Below are 16,933 nucleotides of genomic sequence, written 5' to 3'. Positions count from 1 at the left end.
CCTTAGTACTTATATTTTTTTTACAAGATACAGTGGGGCCTTGACTTACGAGTGTCCAGGCTAACGAGTTTTTTGAGATACCAGCTGTCTCTCCGCCGATTTTTTGCATTGAGTTGATAGAGTAATTTGAGTTAACGAGCTCCTTAACGAGCTCGGTCTCGGAACGATTTAAACTCGTAAGTCAAGGCCCCACTGTAAATTTTTCTTGATTAAAGATGTGATCTAATAACATGTTTATTTACTTGCTTGGTAACAGAAAAAAATTGATTACTAACTGTTAATTGAGTAAATCGTTAGCAATATTCTTTTTACTTGTATATTTTGCTCTGTTTTTATATCTTTCTTTGTCTTGACCTCAGGTTCCTATTTGTAAAATGTGGGTTATTCTTGAATCCCTTTACTTTTACAAAGTAGTAGTATACATACCTATTGAGTACCTTAGTATCCTTAGAAGAAAAAAATGGTTTAAAAGTAGCCTGCTCATAATGTTTAAATTTTATTTTTCCATTTTAAAAATAGCATATTATGGAAAAATTTAAACATATATAAAAGTAGTCATAATACTGAAATGAATCCCGTGAACCTACACCCAACCTCAAGTCATAGTCATCATCATGTCATCTATACTCCACCATATTTCCACTCCTCCCATATTATTTTGAGCAGATCCCAGACACATTTCATTTCGTCTGTAAGGATTTAATTAAATAAGTATTTGAAACAAAAACAAAGCAAGTTAAAATGTTTTTAGTGTATTGGTTGGCTTGGGATTTCCATGTAATCTGGTAATAGACCAGTAGACAAGTAGAAATAAAACATAAACATTGATAATTGTAACTTTAGTTAATATCTTCTCCTTTTACAAAATAAATAAGTGTTCAGTATGTGTCTGATATTAGGGTATAGGTCTTGGGGCTCCAAGAACTAAAAAAAAGTAAAATTTTTTTCTCTGTTTGTTAAGGAGCTTATATATATTTTTTCATCTGATAATCTTTAGGGAAAAATGTTGATATAATTTTTTGAAAAAGGTGTTATTTATCTTGTGTTTCTTTTTCACTATTTTTTCTAGTTTTAAAATTAAAAATGTAAATAAGTATAAAGAAGAAAGTAGAATGATCTCTAATCTTGTGTTCAGAAATACTGTTAACATTCCACACTATATATACTTATATACAGGGTGGGCAAAAGTAGGCTTATAGTTGCTTGTATGGGAAATAATATAGTAATGAATAAATAATAATACAAGAATAAACTGTTTAGTGCGCTCACAACTGTAAACCAACTTTTTCCCCACCCTGTATTTCCCTATCTTCTTTTTGTTAGCCCTTAGTATAGATAAAATGGAAACAAGTTTTTGTTTTTTCCCTCTTATAGATACTATGGATGGTAGGGAAGAAAAGCCTGCTGCTTCTGATTCTTCTGGAAAACAGTCTACTCAGGTTATGGCAGCAAGTATGTCAGCTTTTGATCCTTTAAAAAACCAAGATGAAATCAGTAAAAATGTCATGTCAGCGTTTGGCTTAACAGATGATCAGGTTTCAGGTAAGTTAGTTCCTTCCTCCCATTCTTCATTTGATCTCACTTTCCTTCCGTACCTTTTCTTCTCTAATAGAAGGATAATTTGGATATAGTGAAGTGCACAAATCTTAAGGCTCAGTAAATTTTACATATGTATACATCTAAAAAAACCCCAACTATATCAAGATGTAGGTGATTTCCAGTTCCCAGAAAGCATTCTCATACCCTCTCCCAGTTAGTAGAAAACTCCTCTTCATAGAATAACCACTATTTGGTTTAGGTAAATTTTATCAATTTTGGAAATAAATCAGAAATCTTATTTTTTAAAAATAATATCGTTTCATATTTGTTTCATGATTAAATTATATTTACTGTCTTGGTCTCTCTTCTGATCAGAAATTAGAGAAATTTAAATGTATATTTCTGGTTAAATTGCTTTAGTATAGAAAGTGCTTTTATATGAATATACTTTTTAAAATTATTTTTACTGATTTCAAAGAGGAAGGGAGAAGGAGAGAAAAATATCAGTGATGAGAGAGAATCATTGATCGGCTCCCTCCTGCATGCCCCTTACTGGGGATCAAGCCCAAAACCCTGGCATGTGCCCTTGACTGGGAATTGAACCGTGACCGCCTGGGTTCATAGGTCAGTGCTTAATCACTGAGCAACACCAGGAGGCTATATGAATATTTTAAATCTTATAATAACACCTATACTGTGATTTCTTCCTTTTTATATTTTATTTCTTTAACATTTTTTTGTTTCTTTCTCTTGGGGTTCCACATACATTGGAGAGCTTAATATTGTCCCATAGGTCTCTGAGTTTCTTTTTTTTCTTCTTCACTGTTTTTTCTCTCTATTCTTCAGTTGAGGTGATTTCTATTGAACTCGCTTCAAGTTCACTGGTTCTTTCTGCCATTTCCATTCTGCTATTGAACCTTTCTAGAGAATTCTTTTTTGCTTTTAGCTCTAAAGTTTCCATTTGGTTCTTTTTATAGTTTATTTTTTTCTGTTGAGATTGCTTACCTTTACATTCATTAAGATTATTTCATTTTAACTCATTGAATGTAATTTTACTTAGTTCTTCAAAAATATTTATAATAGCTGCTTTGAAATGTATGTCTATATCTAATATCTGGGCCAATTTTGAGTCACATTCTTTTGCCTGCCTTTTTCCCCTGAGTATGGGCACATTTTTTCTATATTTTGTATGCCTGATAGTGTTTGAAAACTGGACAGCATGGTTAATATGTTGTAATGACTTGGCATTCTTTTTGGTTCTTTTGAGAATTTTTTTGTTACTGTTGCTCTATCAGGGAGTTAACTTGTATGGACTCAAATTGCTTATTTTGTCTTCCCACGGAGTTATGGCAGCTGACATCTCTGCTCAGTTCTTTCAGCTCTAGGAGCTGTTTTTTTTCTGAGCCCTTTTGGCTGTTTCTTGCCCTACTCCTAACTCTGGTCAGCTAGGAATTTGGGACTTGGTTTATACTCAGATTTTTGGTCTCCTTTGTTGGTGGTCTCTTACTTTAAGGATTTTGCCTTCAGATTTCTAGGTGCTTGACTAGCCATGAAGTTAACACTGTGGCTTTCTCTTTGAGTTGCGGAGGTCAAGGCTTGCATTTCTTTCCCATTGTAATCCCACTGGGGGTAAACTCTTCTGATTTTTGCAGACATTTGGTTGACTTTCAATGATTTTTAAATGGTTGTTTTCTTTTATTTTGTTCAGGTTTTTAGTTGTTACCTGTGGAAGGGTTTACCCGACTAGTTTACTTTGCCATTATTAACTAGAAATGTAAGATTCAGTCTGTTAATTTTATTTTTCTTTGATACTTTTATGAGATTATTCACTAGAGAGAATTGTAAAATTCTGAAGAGACTCATATTTATATATGATGTATGTTCTTGACAAAAGAAGACTATAGACAAATGACACAGCTGAAAAACACATTTTTAAAGCAACTGAAATGAGTTAATATTACAGCTTCTTATATTTAAAGCTTCAAGAAATGCCAGAGAGAGGAGTAAATAATTATATATGAGATCAGTCTTAAAATTTTTATTAGAATATATTATGTGCCAGACCAGAATATTATGGTTAATACAATCACATTATTTGCAGACCATTTTTTCTGGTAGTTTTGCGTGTTGAAATACAAAAACTATACACATTGAAAACATGTCAGAATACTTTGTAGTTATTCCGGTATGATGTGGTGAAAAACTCAGCTATAATAGTGAATGGACAGGGAAGGAGGGATGAACTATTACAGATTGGATAATGTACATTAATTACATGCAAGGGAGAAAAGAGCAGTCAAAGTAATACATTTTTTAAGGATAATAACAGTGTTTTTTATAGGAGGGATGTGTGTATGAATTTGTCTACATGTGTGTAGGTGTCAGTGAAATGGGAGGCACACAGGAGCAGTCAGCCATTTTACTCTGGTAATCATCAGTTTCTCTTGTATTACCACTGCTGTTAATCCTAGTTTAGGTTCTCATCAAATCTGGACTGTTAGCTGCCAACTGTGTGCCTAACACAGTGCTAAGTTCTGGGATATATTAGTGCCAGGGTTAGGTGTTTGCCCTCAGGGAAATTAGTCTGCTGGCAATAGCAAGCAAGTACTTATGTGGAGCTTTGTGAGTGGTAATACTTTAATAAGCTCTTGCTAAATAATCACTTTTATAAACAGTTGTAACTTATTCTTCCAGGAACCTTATGGAGTAGGAATTAGTATTTCTTTTGTACAGATGAGGAAACTGAGGCACAGAAAAAGATTAAGTAACATGCCCAGAGTTACACAGTTACTAAGTGGAAGTACTAGGATTCAATCCTAGGCAGTCTGCCTCCAAAACCTGTGCTTTTAACCACTCTCCTATATTTTCTAAACAAAAAGAACTTAAAGGAGTAAACATATCACGAGTTGTCTTCAGAATGTCTTTTTTGACTGTCACATTATTGGAACTTTAGTGAATTTTCTCCATTTACTGCTTTGTTTATGATTTGGAACAATATGAGTAGCTCCATGGATAAGAGAGGTATGGGTTGTGAGGCAGATGAAAAGAATCAAAAAGGAACCTGGTCAAAGAGCTTGTAGTAAGAGGGAAGATGGAATCTACTCAGAAATGCAAGACAGAAGTTGGTAAGAGTCATAATAAAAGTATGCTCTATAGAAGTTCACAAGAGGAAAAGTATTTATGGGTGAAGAAGTGTTACTAGAACTGTGGAGTTATAACTGAGTTTTAAAGACTGTCGTATTTAGATGCGTGAAAATGGGACAGTGGAGGGATAGTGGTAAGTGAAATGCAGGCAGAAAAAATACATATATTGGTGGAATAGGGAATAGATTAGTTTAGCTGAAGGGGGCATGTGAGAAGGAATTGTGAGAAATAGTGTTTGTATCCTTAAATACCAAACTATAGGGTTGTATTTTCTTTAATGGGCAGTGCCGACCCATTAAAGAATGAAATTTTACTTTTGATTGACCTACAAACTAGATCGCATGATGTGGAGGACATTGGTATTGCAGAGATGAGTTTTGGTTTTTGCAGGGGGCGGTTACTACTCAGAAATACAGCACTCTGCACTTTATAGGGAAGGATTTCCCGTTGTAGCTGTGGATTCTTAAGAGACTGGAGCAAAGGAATAAAATATATATATTAAATGTAAAATGCTGCATTTACGTTTATGTTTATTCTGTAGTGCTTTTATTTTTAGTCTCTTTTAACCATACTTATGAATTGAGCTTGCTGGGGAATAGTCTTGCATTAGAAATTGAACTGACTTTTTATGACCATCCAGGGCCACCCAGTGCTCCTGCAGAAGACCGTTCAGGAACGCCTGACAGCATTGCTTCCTCCTCCTCCGCAGCTCATCCCCCTGGAGTTCAGCCACAGCAGCCACCATATACAGGAGCTCAGACACAAGCAGGTCAGAGTGAAGGTAAAATAGAGCTTTGAGCACATGTGCAGAAAAGTACACATGCAGAAATATTTATTGCAGCATTGTTGGTAATGGTAAATGCTTGTATTCATGCTATGAACACAGGAGGGAAAGATTTTGATTGGTATATTTTGGGGTAAAAAAAACACCACCACCAAACAGAACAATATGTTATGTATGCTTCTGATTATTGAAAAGAAAAAAGAACCTAAGAAAGTATTTATGTGAATAAAACACAAGGTGAAAGATCTGGAAGGATTCATAACAGTCAGTGATGACCCTGGGGTCAGAGGTGACTCATTGAGGTGATACTTTTAATTTAGGTGCTACTTTCTTTCTTCTCCCTTCTCCCTTATGCAACTGTGTATTACTTTCGTAATTTAAAAATATTTTAAAAATAGAAGTAAAGTATATTTATCTTAAGGGTAGTTCTGTTAATAATGTCTTTTGAGGAAAAAAAGTGTATTTTAAAATCAAACTTTTTTTCTTTAGATGATGTGTGCTTGGATGGTAATTTACTCTGTGGGTTTTGATATTCTCTCACTGTAAATTGTGAAAATTGGACTAAACTAGTAGTTTTAAAAGAAAATCTAATTCTGAATGAAATATAACTTGTAAGCTCAGTATTACAATATTATGATAAAAAGGGGGTCATTGCCATATGTCAGCGATTTTTCAATCTTTTCTATCTCATGGCACACATAAACTAATTACTACAATTCTTTAGCACACCAAGAAATAGATTTTTTGCTGACCTGACAAAAAATAAGTATAATTTTGATTTATTTACAAAAACTATAATGGTAGTAATTATCTACTATTTTTGCTCCAAAGTGACTTTTAAAAAAATCAGGTGCCCATATAAGGATTTCTGGTACCAAGAATTAACCAATCAGATACAACCTTAATCTGTGATGTTACCAATAAGATGCAGCTGTATTATATGACATATATTTGTGGTTCAGGATAGGGCATTCACACCAGATAGCTATTGTTGTGTTGGCTGTTGTCATTTTTTTATTTGACAGTCTAAGGCAGCAGTTCTCAACTTGTGGGTCGCGACCCCTTTGGCGGTCGAACGACCCTTTGACAGGGGTCGCCTAAGACCATCCTGCATATCAGATATTTCCATTACGATTCATAACAGTAGCAACATTACAGTTATGAAGTAGCAACGAAAACAATTTATGGTTGGGTCACAACATGAGGAACTGTATTTAAAGGGCCAGAAGGTTGAGAACCACTGGACTCTAAGGGAAAAGAGGTCAGTGTCCCTAACTAAATAGTCAGGTATTGCATGTTTTAAAAAGTCTTGTGGCACACCAGTTAAAAGTTGCTGCCATATGTGAAGGGAATTGTGCCACAAGCACAGGACAGCAGGCACTGAGGTGCCTCATTTATACTCTTGGAGTTCTGCAGATTGGCTAAGTATAGTAGTTTCCCCTTTTCCATAGTTTTCTTTCTGCAGTTTGAGTTACCCGCAGTCAACTGTGGTCTGAAATATTAAATGGAAAATTGCAGAAATAAATAATTTGTAATTTTTAAATTATGCACTGTTCTGAGTAGCGGGATGAAATCTTGAGTCATTCTAACTAGGATATGAGTCATTCTTTTGTTCAGTATACCCACACTGTATGTGGTTATACCTGCTGTCGTGTTATCCCAGTGCTTTGTGTTCAAGTAACCCTTATTTTATTTAATAATGGTCCCAAAGCCATTCCCATAACTTACATTCCAGTATATTGTCATATTTGTTCTATTTTATTATTAGTTATTATTAATCTGTTATTGTGCCTAGTTTATAAATTAAACTATAGCATAGCTATGTATAGAAAAAACATTATATATGTATATATAGTTGGGTACTCTCCGTGGTTCAGTTATCCATTTGGAACATATTCCCTGTGGATAAATGTGTGAGAATTATTGTAGTTACTGATCTCTAGGGTGCCTTCCAGATATTTAAATGTTGGTTCTGTGAATTGCCCATATATAAAAGGACCTTTAAAAGTACACATTTCACTTGAAAACAAACACTAGGTGGTGCTCTAACTATTTGTATAAAGGCGCCATGTGGTGGTAAGATGTATTTTCAGCAACAGAAGCAAGTGAGAGCTGGCTGCCTGCTGCACTTCAATTACAGTTAAAGTGGCACTGGATGCTGCGTTGACTTTTTTTAGTAGTTGTCTCTTTCTGCCAAAAGTATGCTATTTTACCATAGTCATTTTAAAAAATATGTTTTTATTGATTTTAGAGCGAGAGGAAGGGAGAGGGACAGAGAGATAGAAACATTGATTAGAGAGAAACATCTATCAGCTGTCTCCTGCACACCCCCTACTGGGGATAGAGCCCACATGTGCCACGGTCATGTGCCCTGACCCTAATTGAACCGGCGAACTCTTGGTGCATGGAATGATGTGCACCCAACTGAGCCACACTAGGCAGGCTATTCCCAGTCTTTTGATCAACATTAGATAGTTTGAATATTTTTGAAAGCATTAGTCAACATGAAATTTTAAAGATTTAAATACTATCTAGATATTAGAATGAGAGCTCTAAGCATTAGATTGAGATAAATCCACCATTAGAACAACTGTAAAGTAGTAAAGATGATAAAGACATGAATCAAGAAAAACTTGTTTGGAAATCACAGGTAATAAAAGTGTCTGAAGGGTTTCTCTGTAGGAACTGTAGTCTACTGACATAAATAGTACTCTCATTTCCAAGTACACATCCCCAGTGTTAAACAGGTCTACCATTATTAAAAAGTTCATTGAGGAACTATTTAGGCTTTATCAGATTCCACGTGATTGGCTAGGATCTTCAGATGATGGAAAAGCAAACTGTTGTCAAAATGCCAAAGTTGTCTTTGAGGTCCGGAATGAAAGATATCATGTACTGTAATTCCTTGCTACCAAAGAGTCCATTCATATGGTAACCAAAAAAAGGTTCAAACCTTTAGATGACAAATACAGTGTTTTAGGAAAGATATGGGAGCTATTAATGTGTGTCTCTTAGATTTTTATTTTTTGATTCACTTGATTTTTATTGAACATTAGCAGTACATACCTATTGGTAGTTGGGTTTGAAAACACTTGTTAAATTTTCATTAAATTGTTAAATGTCTATTCATTGACATTTAAAGGGAAACAAACATTCTTCTGCCTTTGTTACTCAGTATGTTTATGTGTTTGGATGGGCAGAGAATTAAATGTGCCTTAAAAGTATTGTTTTTCTACTGAGTTAAACCTGCCTCTTTCTTGTCTTTTTTAGGTCAGATGTATCAGCAGTACCCACAGCAGGCTGGTTATGGTGCTCAGCAGCCACAGGCACCACCTCAGCCAGCACAGCAGTATGGCATTCAGTATTCAGGTGAGCAGGTGTCCAGAAGGATCTGGCTCATGGTTTTTGAGCTCTTGCTATTCTCACTAAACATTAATCCTTTCCTCTTAATTCCTTGATTTGTAATACTTACATTGTCATAGCAGGTGGTATTTATTTATTAGGGAAATAAAATTTCTTTTAAATATTTTGTATAAATATTTTATTGTAAATCAACATTTCAGTTTTTCAGTGGTCAAGTAAAACAGTCATAGCAGTCATAGTAGATGATTCTATAATAACTCATAGTATAAAAAAGTTTTTAATACATTTCTATCTCCTACTGATGTGATCAGCTTACCCTTAGGTAACTTAGATTGCAAAAATGGAAGGTTTTTTCACTTCATTAATGTAACTCATAATCCCAGTATACTCTTAGTGTCTGTAAAAATATTAATACTCATAGTTCCCTCATACATGGAAAGGTGATCTTAATACAGGGTGGGGGAAAAGTAGGCTTACCATGGTTTGTATGGAAAAGACATGCAGGTTATGATTATTATAATAGCTTTATTAACTCTGTTTTGTATATTCACAACTATAAACCTACTTTTGCCCAGCCCTGTAAATAAGAAGCAAATTAAGCGACTTAGGTTTTTAAATTTCTCTGAAGTATATAGGAATACCAAAAACAGGTAAAAAAAAATTAGAATTGTTTAAAACCTAATTCAGGCAATTAAGAACATTAAATATAGTTGTTTTGAATAGACATCCTGGAGATTTTATCATCTGACCATTGAAGATTATCCATACTTAAATATGATAAATCACTTTAGTATAGTTTGAACATAGTGATTATAACAATTCAGGTAATTTTTACATTTGCTAGAGAGTTCATGTTCAACTCTTGTTTTACAATGAAACATTTAAGTGTCAAATTTCAGCTACAATCAGTTTATCTGAATCTTGCCTAATTTCTATTTTATGGAGTTTTGTAGTAAAAACTAGAGTAGGAGTCAGCAAGCTATAACCCACAGGCCAAATATGGCTTGTCGCCTATTTTTGTGAATAACGTTTTATTGGAACACATCTGCACTCATTCATTTTTGTACTGTCTATTGGTGCTTTGGCATTGTAATGGCAGAATTGAATAGTTGCAACAGAGATCATCCTATATAATAAAAGCGTAATATGCTAAGTGTCTCGTCGTCCGGTTGTCCATTCAACCAAAGTGTAATATGCTAATGATATGCTAAGGCCGCTCAACCGCTCGCTATGACGTGTACTGACCACCAGGGGGCAGATGGTAGGTTAGCTTGCTGCTGGGGTCCGGCTGATCAGGACTGAGCAAGATGGGCCGGACATGCTCTGGAGCCCTCCTGCGGTCCATCTCTGGCTGGCCAACCTCCCACGTTCCTCCCCAGCCCTGATTGTGCACTGGTGGGTTCCTTTGACCTGGCCTGTGCCCTCTTGCAATTTGGGACCCCTTGGGGGATGTTGGAGAGCCGGTTTCGGCCCAATCCCACAGGCCAGGCCAAGGGACCCCACTGGTGCACAAATTCATGCACCAGGCCTCTAGTAGGCCATAAGATGTAGAATATTTACTCTCTAGCCCTTTACAGAAAATAAAGCTTGCCTGTCCCTGAACTAGACTACAAAATTCTATCATTAATTGCAGTTTGACATATCTTAACACACACAGCAGTTTTTATTTGGATTGTATTTGCTGTATAGTGATTTAACTTGTAGCTGCTAGTTTTTAATTATCTATACTAATAAAAGGGTAATATGCTAATTAGACCAGGAGACCTTCTAGGAGACCTTCTGGACAAAGCCATGGTGGTGGGGCCGAGGCAGAGGCGGTTAAGGGTGATCAGGAGGGGGAGGGCAGTTGGGGGTGATCAGGCTGATGGGGGGAGGGGCAATTGGGGGCGAGAAGGCTGGCAGCAGAGAGTTAGGGCAGCCGTGGGCAAACTACGGCCTGCGGGCCGGATCCGGCCCGTTTGAAATGAATAAAACTAAAAAAGAAAAAGACCGTACCCTTTTATGTAATGCTGTTTACTTTGAATTTATATTAGTTCACACAAACACTCCATCCATGCTTTTGTTCCGGCCCTCCCGTCCAGTTTAAGAACCCATTGTGGCCCTCAAGTCAAAAAGTTTGCCCACCCCTGGGTTAGGGGCAATCAGGCAGGCAGGCAGGTGAGCAGTTAGGAGCTAGTGGTCCCAGATTGTGAGAGGGTTGTCCGATTGCTGGTTTAGGCCCGATCCTACAGGGCATCCCTTGAGGGGTCCCAGATTGGAGAGGGTGCAGGCCAGGCTGAGGGACACCCCCCTTCCCACCCCTGTGCATGAATTTCGTGCACCAGGCCACTAGTATAAAATAGGTGGAATGAATTTAAACTTGGATTATGATATTTGAGGGAAGGTTATTTTTAGGATGCAAATCCTTAAAATTAAAGAAAAATCAAAATGTTACAAATTATGTAATTTGTAGAAATCTCAGAGCTTTAGAAGCACCCAGAGAGCTTTTCTTGAAAATTACAGGCACCTGGGCCCTCCTCCCAGAGATTTTGTTTCATTTAGTTTGTGGGACTCAGGTTTTGATATTTTGAAAGTATTGCAGGTCATTCTAAAGTCAGCAAGGTTGGGACCACTGATTTTGTCCCATCCACCCATGTTAATAAATGAGGCAACTAGGGTTGGGAGTGGTTGTGGTGCATTGAAACACATGCAGCCATTCAGTGGGGTTGCTAGATAAGAACCCAGTGCACTTGACTTTCCAGCTAATTACTTCCCTGTTAATTACTCCTCTGTATCATTCTGCATTCTCAAACCAAGCTAGGGGTGGGCAGACTTTTCTGTCATAAAAGGCTAGATAGTAAATATTTTAGGCTTTGTGGACCATACGACCCCACTATTCCTTTGTTCAAAACAGAATTTTCATTTCTTATAATTTCTGGTTTCTTCACCAAAGTTAGTCATTTTTTAAGGGAGGGGATGGTGGTTTGAGGGAAACTATACATATAATTTGGAAGTATTGCCACGTTGTAGTCAAAGACTCTACTAGTTAGCTAATGAAAATGGCATCTTAGGCCCTTAGGGGTCAGTCTCTCTTAAGAGAAAATTAAGGATCTAGTTGTTTCCAGACTCGTTAGTGAAAAAGCCAGTTTAGATTTTTTGGTTCGTTTTTGCCAGGATGAAAAGGCAGGTTTTTTTTATTTGTTTGTTTGTTTTATTTTTTTTGTTTTTTTGTTCACAGTCTTAAGTTGAACAGACCTTTTCAGTATAAAAGCTGAGTCCGTCTGTTTCTTCATAATCTTATAGTAAAAAAATAAGTTAAAAAATTTTATGTAGAAGATAGGAGAAACTGTATGAAATTCAAGATTTGATCATGAATTGACTTTAGTTCAGTATTTAGGAAATATAAGTAAAATGCATTAGATATTTGATTTAGTTATTAAAAATTAAGCTTGCTCTTAATGATTTTAGTCAGGGTCTCCACTCTGAGTAAAATTTAGCTTTTTTGAAATTGTCTTTGTATTTCTGATCCCACTAGTCCTATTAATTTGAATTTGATTGGGAGATATGGGAATAGTCAACTGAATACTCCGCTTGGAGACTAAGTGGTGGTGGTAGCATTGGACCACTTTTGACACTGTTGGTTTGCCAGTTTCCCTCTGACCTTTTTCCAGTTTTATTCATGGACTATGTCAAAAAGGTTTCTTTCATGAGTAAATTTTGAACCCAGGTTCAAGGTGAGTTCAGAATATACACAAATTCATTCAATCCTTTTTTTTCAAATGCGGGGTTGTACATATTTTAATAATTTTCTTATGTATCTGGTATTTAATGCTGACAGGATTCCAGTCAATGGAGAGGTTTCATTGCAAGTAGCTGCAGGTGTGTTTCATGGTAGAGATAAAAGTTTTTAGTGAAGCAGACTTTTTCTTTTAAAACAATTTATATCCTTAGTAAATAATGAATATAGATTTTGCTTTTGTGGGGCAATATGGTATGCTTTTTGTGTGTTATGTTATTACTGCTAAATCATAATATTGAGTTGTAAAGGCAAAAAAAAAAAAATCAGATACCAAATCTTAAAAAAGTGAAAATATTAAGGGTTGTGAAGATGGGTACTTAATGTTTATTCTTAAATGGCTTAGTTTTTATAGAGTGACTAAACTTTTAAAGCATCACAATTAGATGTATTTGTAGCACCATTGTTTCATTTAAAAATATTAATTCTCTAATGTATTTTTATTTGGTACTGTTGTTAAATAGTCCTTTCCTCAAAACCAGACTAATGACTAGTTTTTGCATTAATTCTGCGCTTTATCATTTGAGCATTTACTCTTTACTAGGAATTATGCTTTCAGGGATTATATAGTGTAGAAGCAGTTGGTAGTGAAGAAATATATGTATACAGGTTTCAATTTAAGATAAATGGGTTTAAAAAATTTTTAGAAAATTTTTGATGTCATTTAGTCTGGAAATAAGATTACATGGTAGAATCTACTACCTTACTTGTTATATAAATACTTAGGATTAAGTTTGTTAAATTTCTCATCATTTTTGGTCCATAACAGTAAAGGCTATTTCTCTGGAAAATTCTTATCAACAGAAAAATATAGTATATACATTATTTATTTTGCCTTTTCAGCAGGCTATAGTCAGCAGACTGGACCCCAGCAACCTCAGCAGTTCCAGGGATATGGCCAGCAAGCAACTTCCCAGGCACAAGCTGCTGCCTTTTCTGGTCAGCCTCAACAACTGCCTGCTCAACAGCCACAGCAGTACCAGGCGAGCAATTACCCTCCACATACTTACGCTACCCAAACTTCTCAGCCTACTAATTATACTGTGGCCCCTGCCTCACAACCTGGAATGGCTCCAAGCCAAGCCGGGGCCTATCAACCAAGACCAGGTTTTACTCAGTCTGCAAGTACCATAACCCCTCCTCCAAGTGGGCCTAACCCTTATGCACGTAACCGTCCTCCCTTTGGTCAGGGCTATACTCAACCTGGACCTGGTTATCGATAAAGCAGCTCAGTTACATTGATGAAGTGTAGCTGGTAGCTGTTTGCCTCCCAAAAGACTCCAATACTATTATTTTATTTTAATTTGTATTGAAGTTCAGAAATTTAAAAAGCAGAGCATTTTTTATGATATCATTGTTGCTGTTAATTGAGAGTATAACTTGCTAGAACACAAAAAAAGACCAAAATGAAAGTTTTTTCCTCCCCTGCTTAAAAGTATAGCAGCTTCCTAGTAATTTTGGAACACTACTCTTATGTGTGCAAAGTGATTGACTTTCTAGCTTGCCTTGTCCAGAGGTTATTAAAATGCTAGGTTGAAATTTAGCCATCTTGTTTGGCTTTGTACTATTAACATGATGTACTAAAAATAGATCTCTTTGAAAAGACAACTAGATATTATGTATAAAATGTAACATTGATAGGTTAATAAAGATGATTGAATCAATTAACGGTCTTGTTTAATTTAATCACTAAAATGATATATTCATGAGAAAAAGGTGAGAAACAAATCCTTACTAATGTTTTGTAAATAAAGTATAGGTGGTTTAACTTAGAACAGTTTCTATTCAGAGAAACTGATTTTTGTCCTGACTTGAAAGAAATGCATTTAACAACTATTGGCTTAAAACGGTGAAACTTTAAAATTGATGTCACAGGAAGATAGATTAGCATAATACATAAACACAACAGATACAGTATTATAAGATACAAGGGGATTTTGGTAGATCCTGATTAAATGTAATTTTCCTTATAGAGATGAACCATTCAAAAATAAAGAACTCAGTCTTAAAAAAACACTATATCTCTTTATTGCAGTTTCTACTTGTTTGAAAAGTACAGAATGTAGCATTGATAAAATTGAAGCATGTTGAAAGGATCCTCTCAGAATGAGGGCAACAATGCAGCATTCCCACCTCCCTCTCCAAATGAGGAAAATACCTTTTTAAATAAAAATGAGTCTGAGTCAGTACAGGTTAAGTTAGACTGAAAACATCTTCTGATACATTCATTCCTAGAAGTCTTATGTGTAAAAATGTAGTAAGTATCCTGTAAAATGGCAGCGATCTCATCATATGTTATCTTTTTGAGCTCAGACTTCACATTCAGTTTCTTCATACAACTTGTTTAGAATTATATTAAAAACAGTACAAAGACAGTTGCTTGAAGGAATAGTTTGACAAAGTATATTCAGATATTGTAATATATAATTGAGTATAGTAAGAAAAAATGTGTATTTTTGAAACAGTATGTCATTCTCAATTCTATTTTTAGCTGAAATGAAATTTACTTTTTAATAATTTAAAAATATTTGAGGCAATGTATATTCACATAAATGTTTATTTAAACATTCAGAAAAGATATTCAATTATTGCTAAAAAACTGAAGTTTAAATAAACATGTGAATTTTACCCCCAGATATATATGCTAAAGTTAATCTGATCTAATAAGTTAAACCAAAGAGAGATTTATGGAATTAACTCACCAGTAGGAAGAATACACATTAATAAAAGTAAACATTTTTTAAAAAGTATATTAGTTTTTGATGTTAATTTTGTTATAAAAGTATCTCAAAACATTACAACATTGTGATAAATAATATACAAAAAATCTCTTAAAATACCATGAATAGGGAGCCAGCTTCCCCAGAAAAATGTTACTCTGTTAATATCTTGCTTTATTAAAATGACTTTTTAAAACCTGATAAATATTCTCAGCAATTTTTCTAATAAAAACATCCAATACTGCTATCAATTAGATTTTAAACTTTTATACATAGTAAACAGAACAGCTTTAAATGAATGTGACAAATACCATAGTGTTTGCAATTATTTTTTGCCACGATGAAACAAGGCACTTGTGAACACGATTGCAGCATCTACCATTTTCCAGGAATTGTGGTCCCACATTCATACCACTGAACGTAATTGATTTGGGTGTGACCACCGATTTCTCCAAATTGGACAGGTTCCTGGCGAACTGCTCTGAAAAAGCCTATAAGGGAAAAGTACATTATAATAATTGCAACGTTATATGTTTGCCTTCATTGCTCATAGATTGAATGGCTGAATGTTACTCTAGGTGAAGTGAAGTATTTTAGAAATGGACATTTAGAAATGGTATCTTTCCTGAGGTAGAAACTGGGGCTAAACATCAGGGGCATCTGTAGCTCCTTAACAAAGCATGGGACTATTGGTAGTGTCTAGGAAACAAAGCTGGAAAGGAGCAGGAGTCAGAAGGGTTGTGTGTTTCTGAGTGTCATTGAGCACATCTACACTCTGTCTTATGTGAAAGTGTACTTTCTGCACATTACAGACTCATGGTGGTCTGTGAAGAACTGACCAGAGTAATGGTGCTATATTTATTTACCACTGTGTTAAGAAACAAAAGAAAGGTAATATCAAGCTTGCTAAATTTCTAAGAATTAAACTTAGGTGGAATCTTCAATGACCTTATACTAAATGATTAAAAATTTCGAAATTTCTCTGTGAATGTAAAATATAGAAATATACACAATTTATAGTATGTTTATATCCAATTCCTATGAGATACCAGTTTCAACTTCTGGTTCATGGGTTCACAGATCCTATTAAGGCATCTTTTCTATGATGCCAGTGAACAAAATGTGTTGCTGAAAAGACTAGTCAAATGATTTAAAGTATCTAACAAAGTTCTTGGTGATTCCCAAGTAATATGGACATTTAATTTACACTCTCCTGCCTTGCTTGGACAACAAGTAAATTAATTTTCATTTTTTTAATCCTCATTAAGCAGCTTAGTGCTAAAATGTCTTCAGCATTACCTTGGTTATTCATTTTTTAACATAATTGTTCTATTTTAACTGAACTTATATAATGAAAGCAGATACTAGTACTGTTTTTCCATTTGTAGTAAGTAGTCTGTCTCTAAAATTTTTTTAAGGGAATAAAAAAATGCCTATGTGCTCAGTATTGACAAAAAACATAAAGGTAATATATGAATGATTTAAGTTTAGGAAACATTGCTCTTTTATTCTGGTTTCCTTGAAGTAGAACGCATTTATATATGTTTGTGTGTAGCTTTCCTTGGCCCTAAGGAATAGAGTCTTAGGGGCTGGGAGGAAAGTTGAGAA

General features: G+C 35.1%; 2 protein-coding genes across 7 annotated transcripts in view; one reads left to right on the top strand and one right to left on the bottom strand.

Annotated features, from left to right (window-relative positions):
* Positions 1–14,270, top strand: part of TFG (TRK-fused gene) — a 29,252-nt gene extending 14,982 nt beyond the window's left edge. For 3 of the 6 annotated variants that reach the window (XM_023762082.1, XM_023762084.1, XM_014464011.2), the window contains 4 exons: positions 1,375–1,542; positions 5,324–5,464; positions 8,738–8,836; positions 13,449–14,270. In XM_023762082.1, coding sequence (XP_023617850.1) covers positions 1,375–1,542; positions 5,324–5,464; positions 8,738–8,836; positions 13,449–13,828 — 788 coding nt within the window. In that variant the 3' untranslated portion in view covers positions 13,829–14,270. The remainder of the gene's footprint in view (positions 1–1,374; positions 1,543–5,323; positions 5,465–8,737; positions 8,837–13,448) is intronic. The other 3 variants (XM_023762083.1, XM_006098368.3, XM_006098367.3) reach the window with 3 other exon arrangements.
* A 340-nt stretch (positions 14,271–14,610) lies between these two features.
* ABI3BP (ABI family member 3 binding protein) overlaps positions 14,611–16,933 on the bottom strand; it is a gene marked incomplete at its 5' end in the record, with an annotated part of 255,936 nt that continues 253,613 nt past the window's right edge. Inside the window, one exon of the mRNA XM_023762091.1 lies at positions 14,611–15,816. Within this exon, the coding sequence (XP_023617859.1) occupies positions 15,701–15,816 (116 nt within the window). The remainder of the gene's footprint in view (positions 15,817–16,933) is intronic.

This window comes from Myotis lucifugus, unplaced genomic scaffold (assembly GCF_000147115.1).
Source record: "Myotis lucifugus unplaced genomic scaffold, Myoluc2.0 scaffold_231, whole genome shotgun sequence".
NCBI lineage: Eukaryota > Metazoa > Chordata > Mammalia > Chiroptera > Vespertilionidae > Myotis > Myotis lucifugus.
Note: the sequence above shows the minus strand (reverse complement) of the source record. Positions and strands in the feature narration are given on the sequence as shown.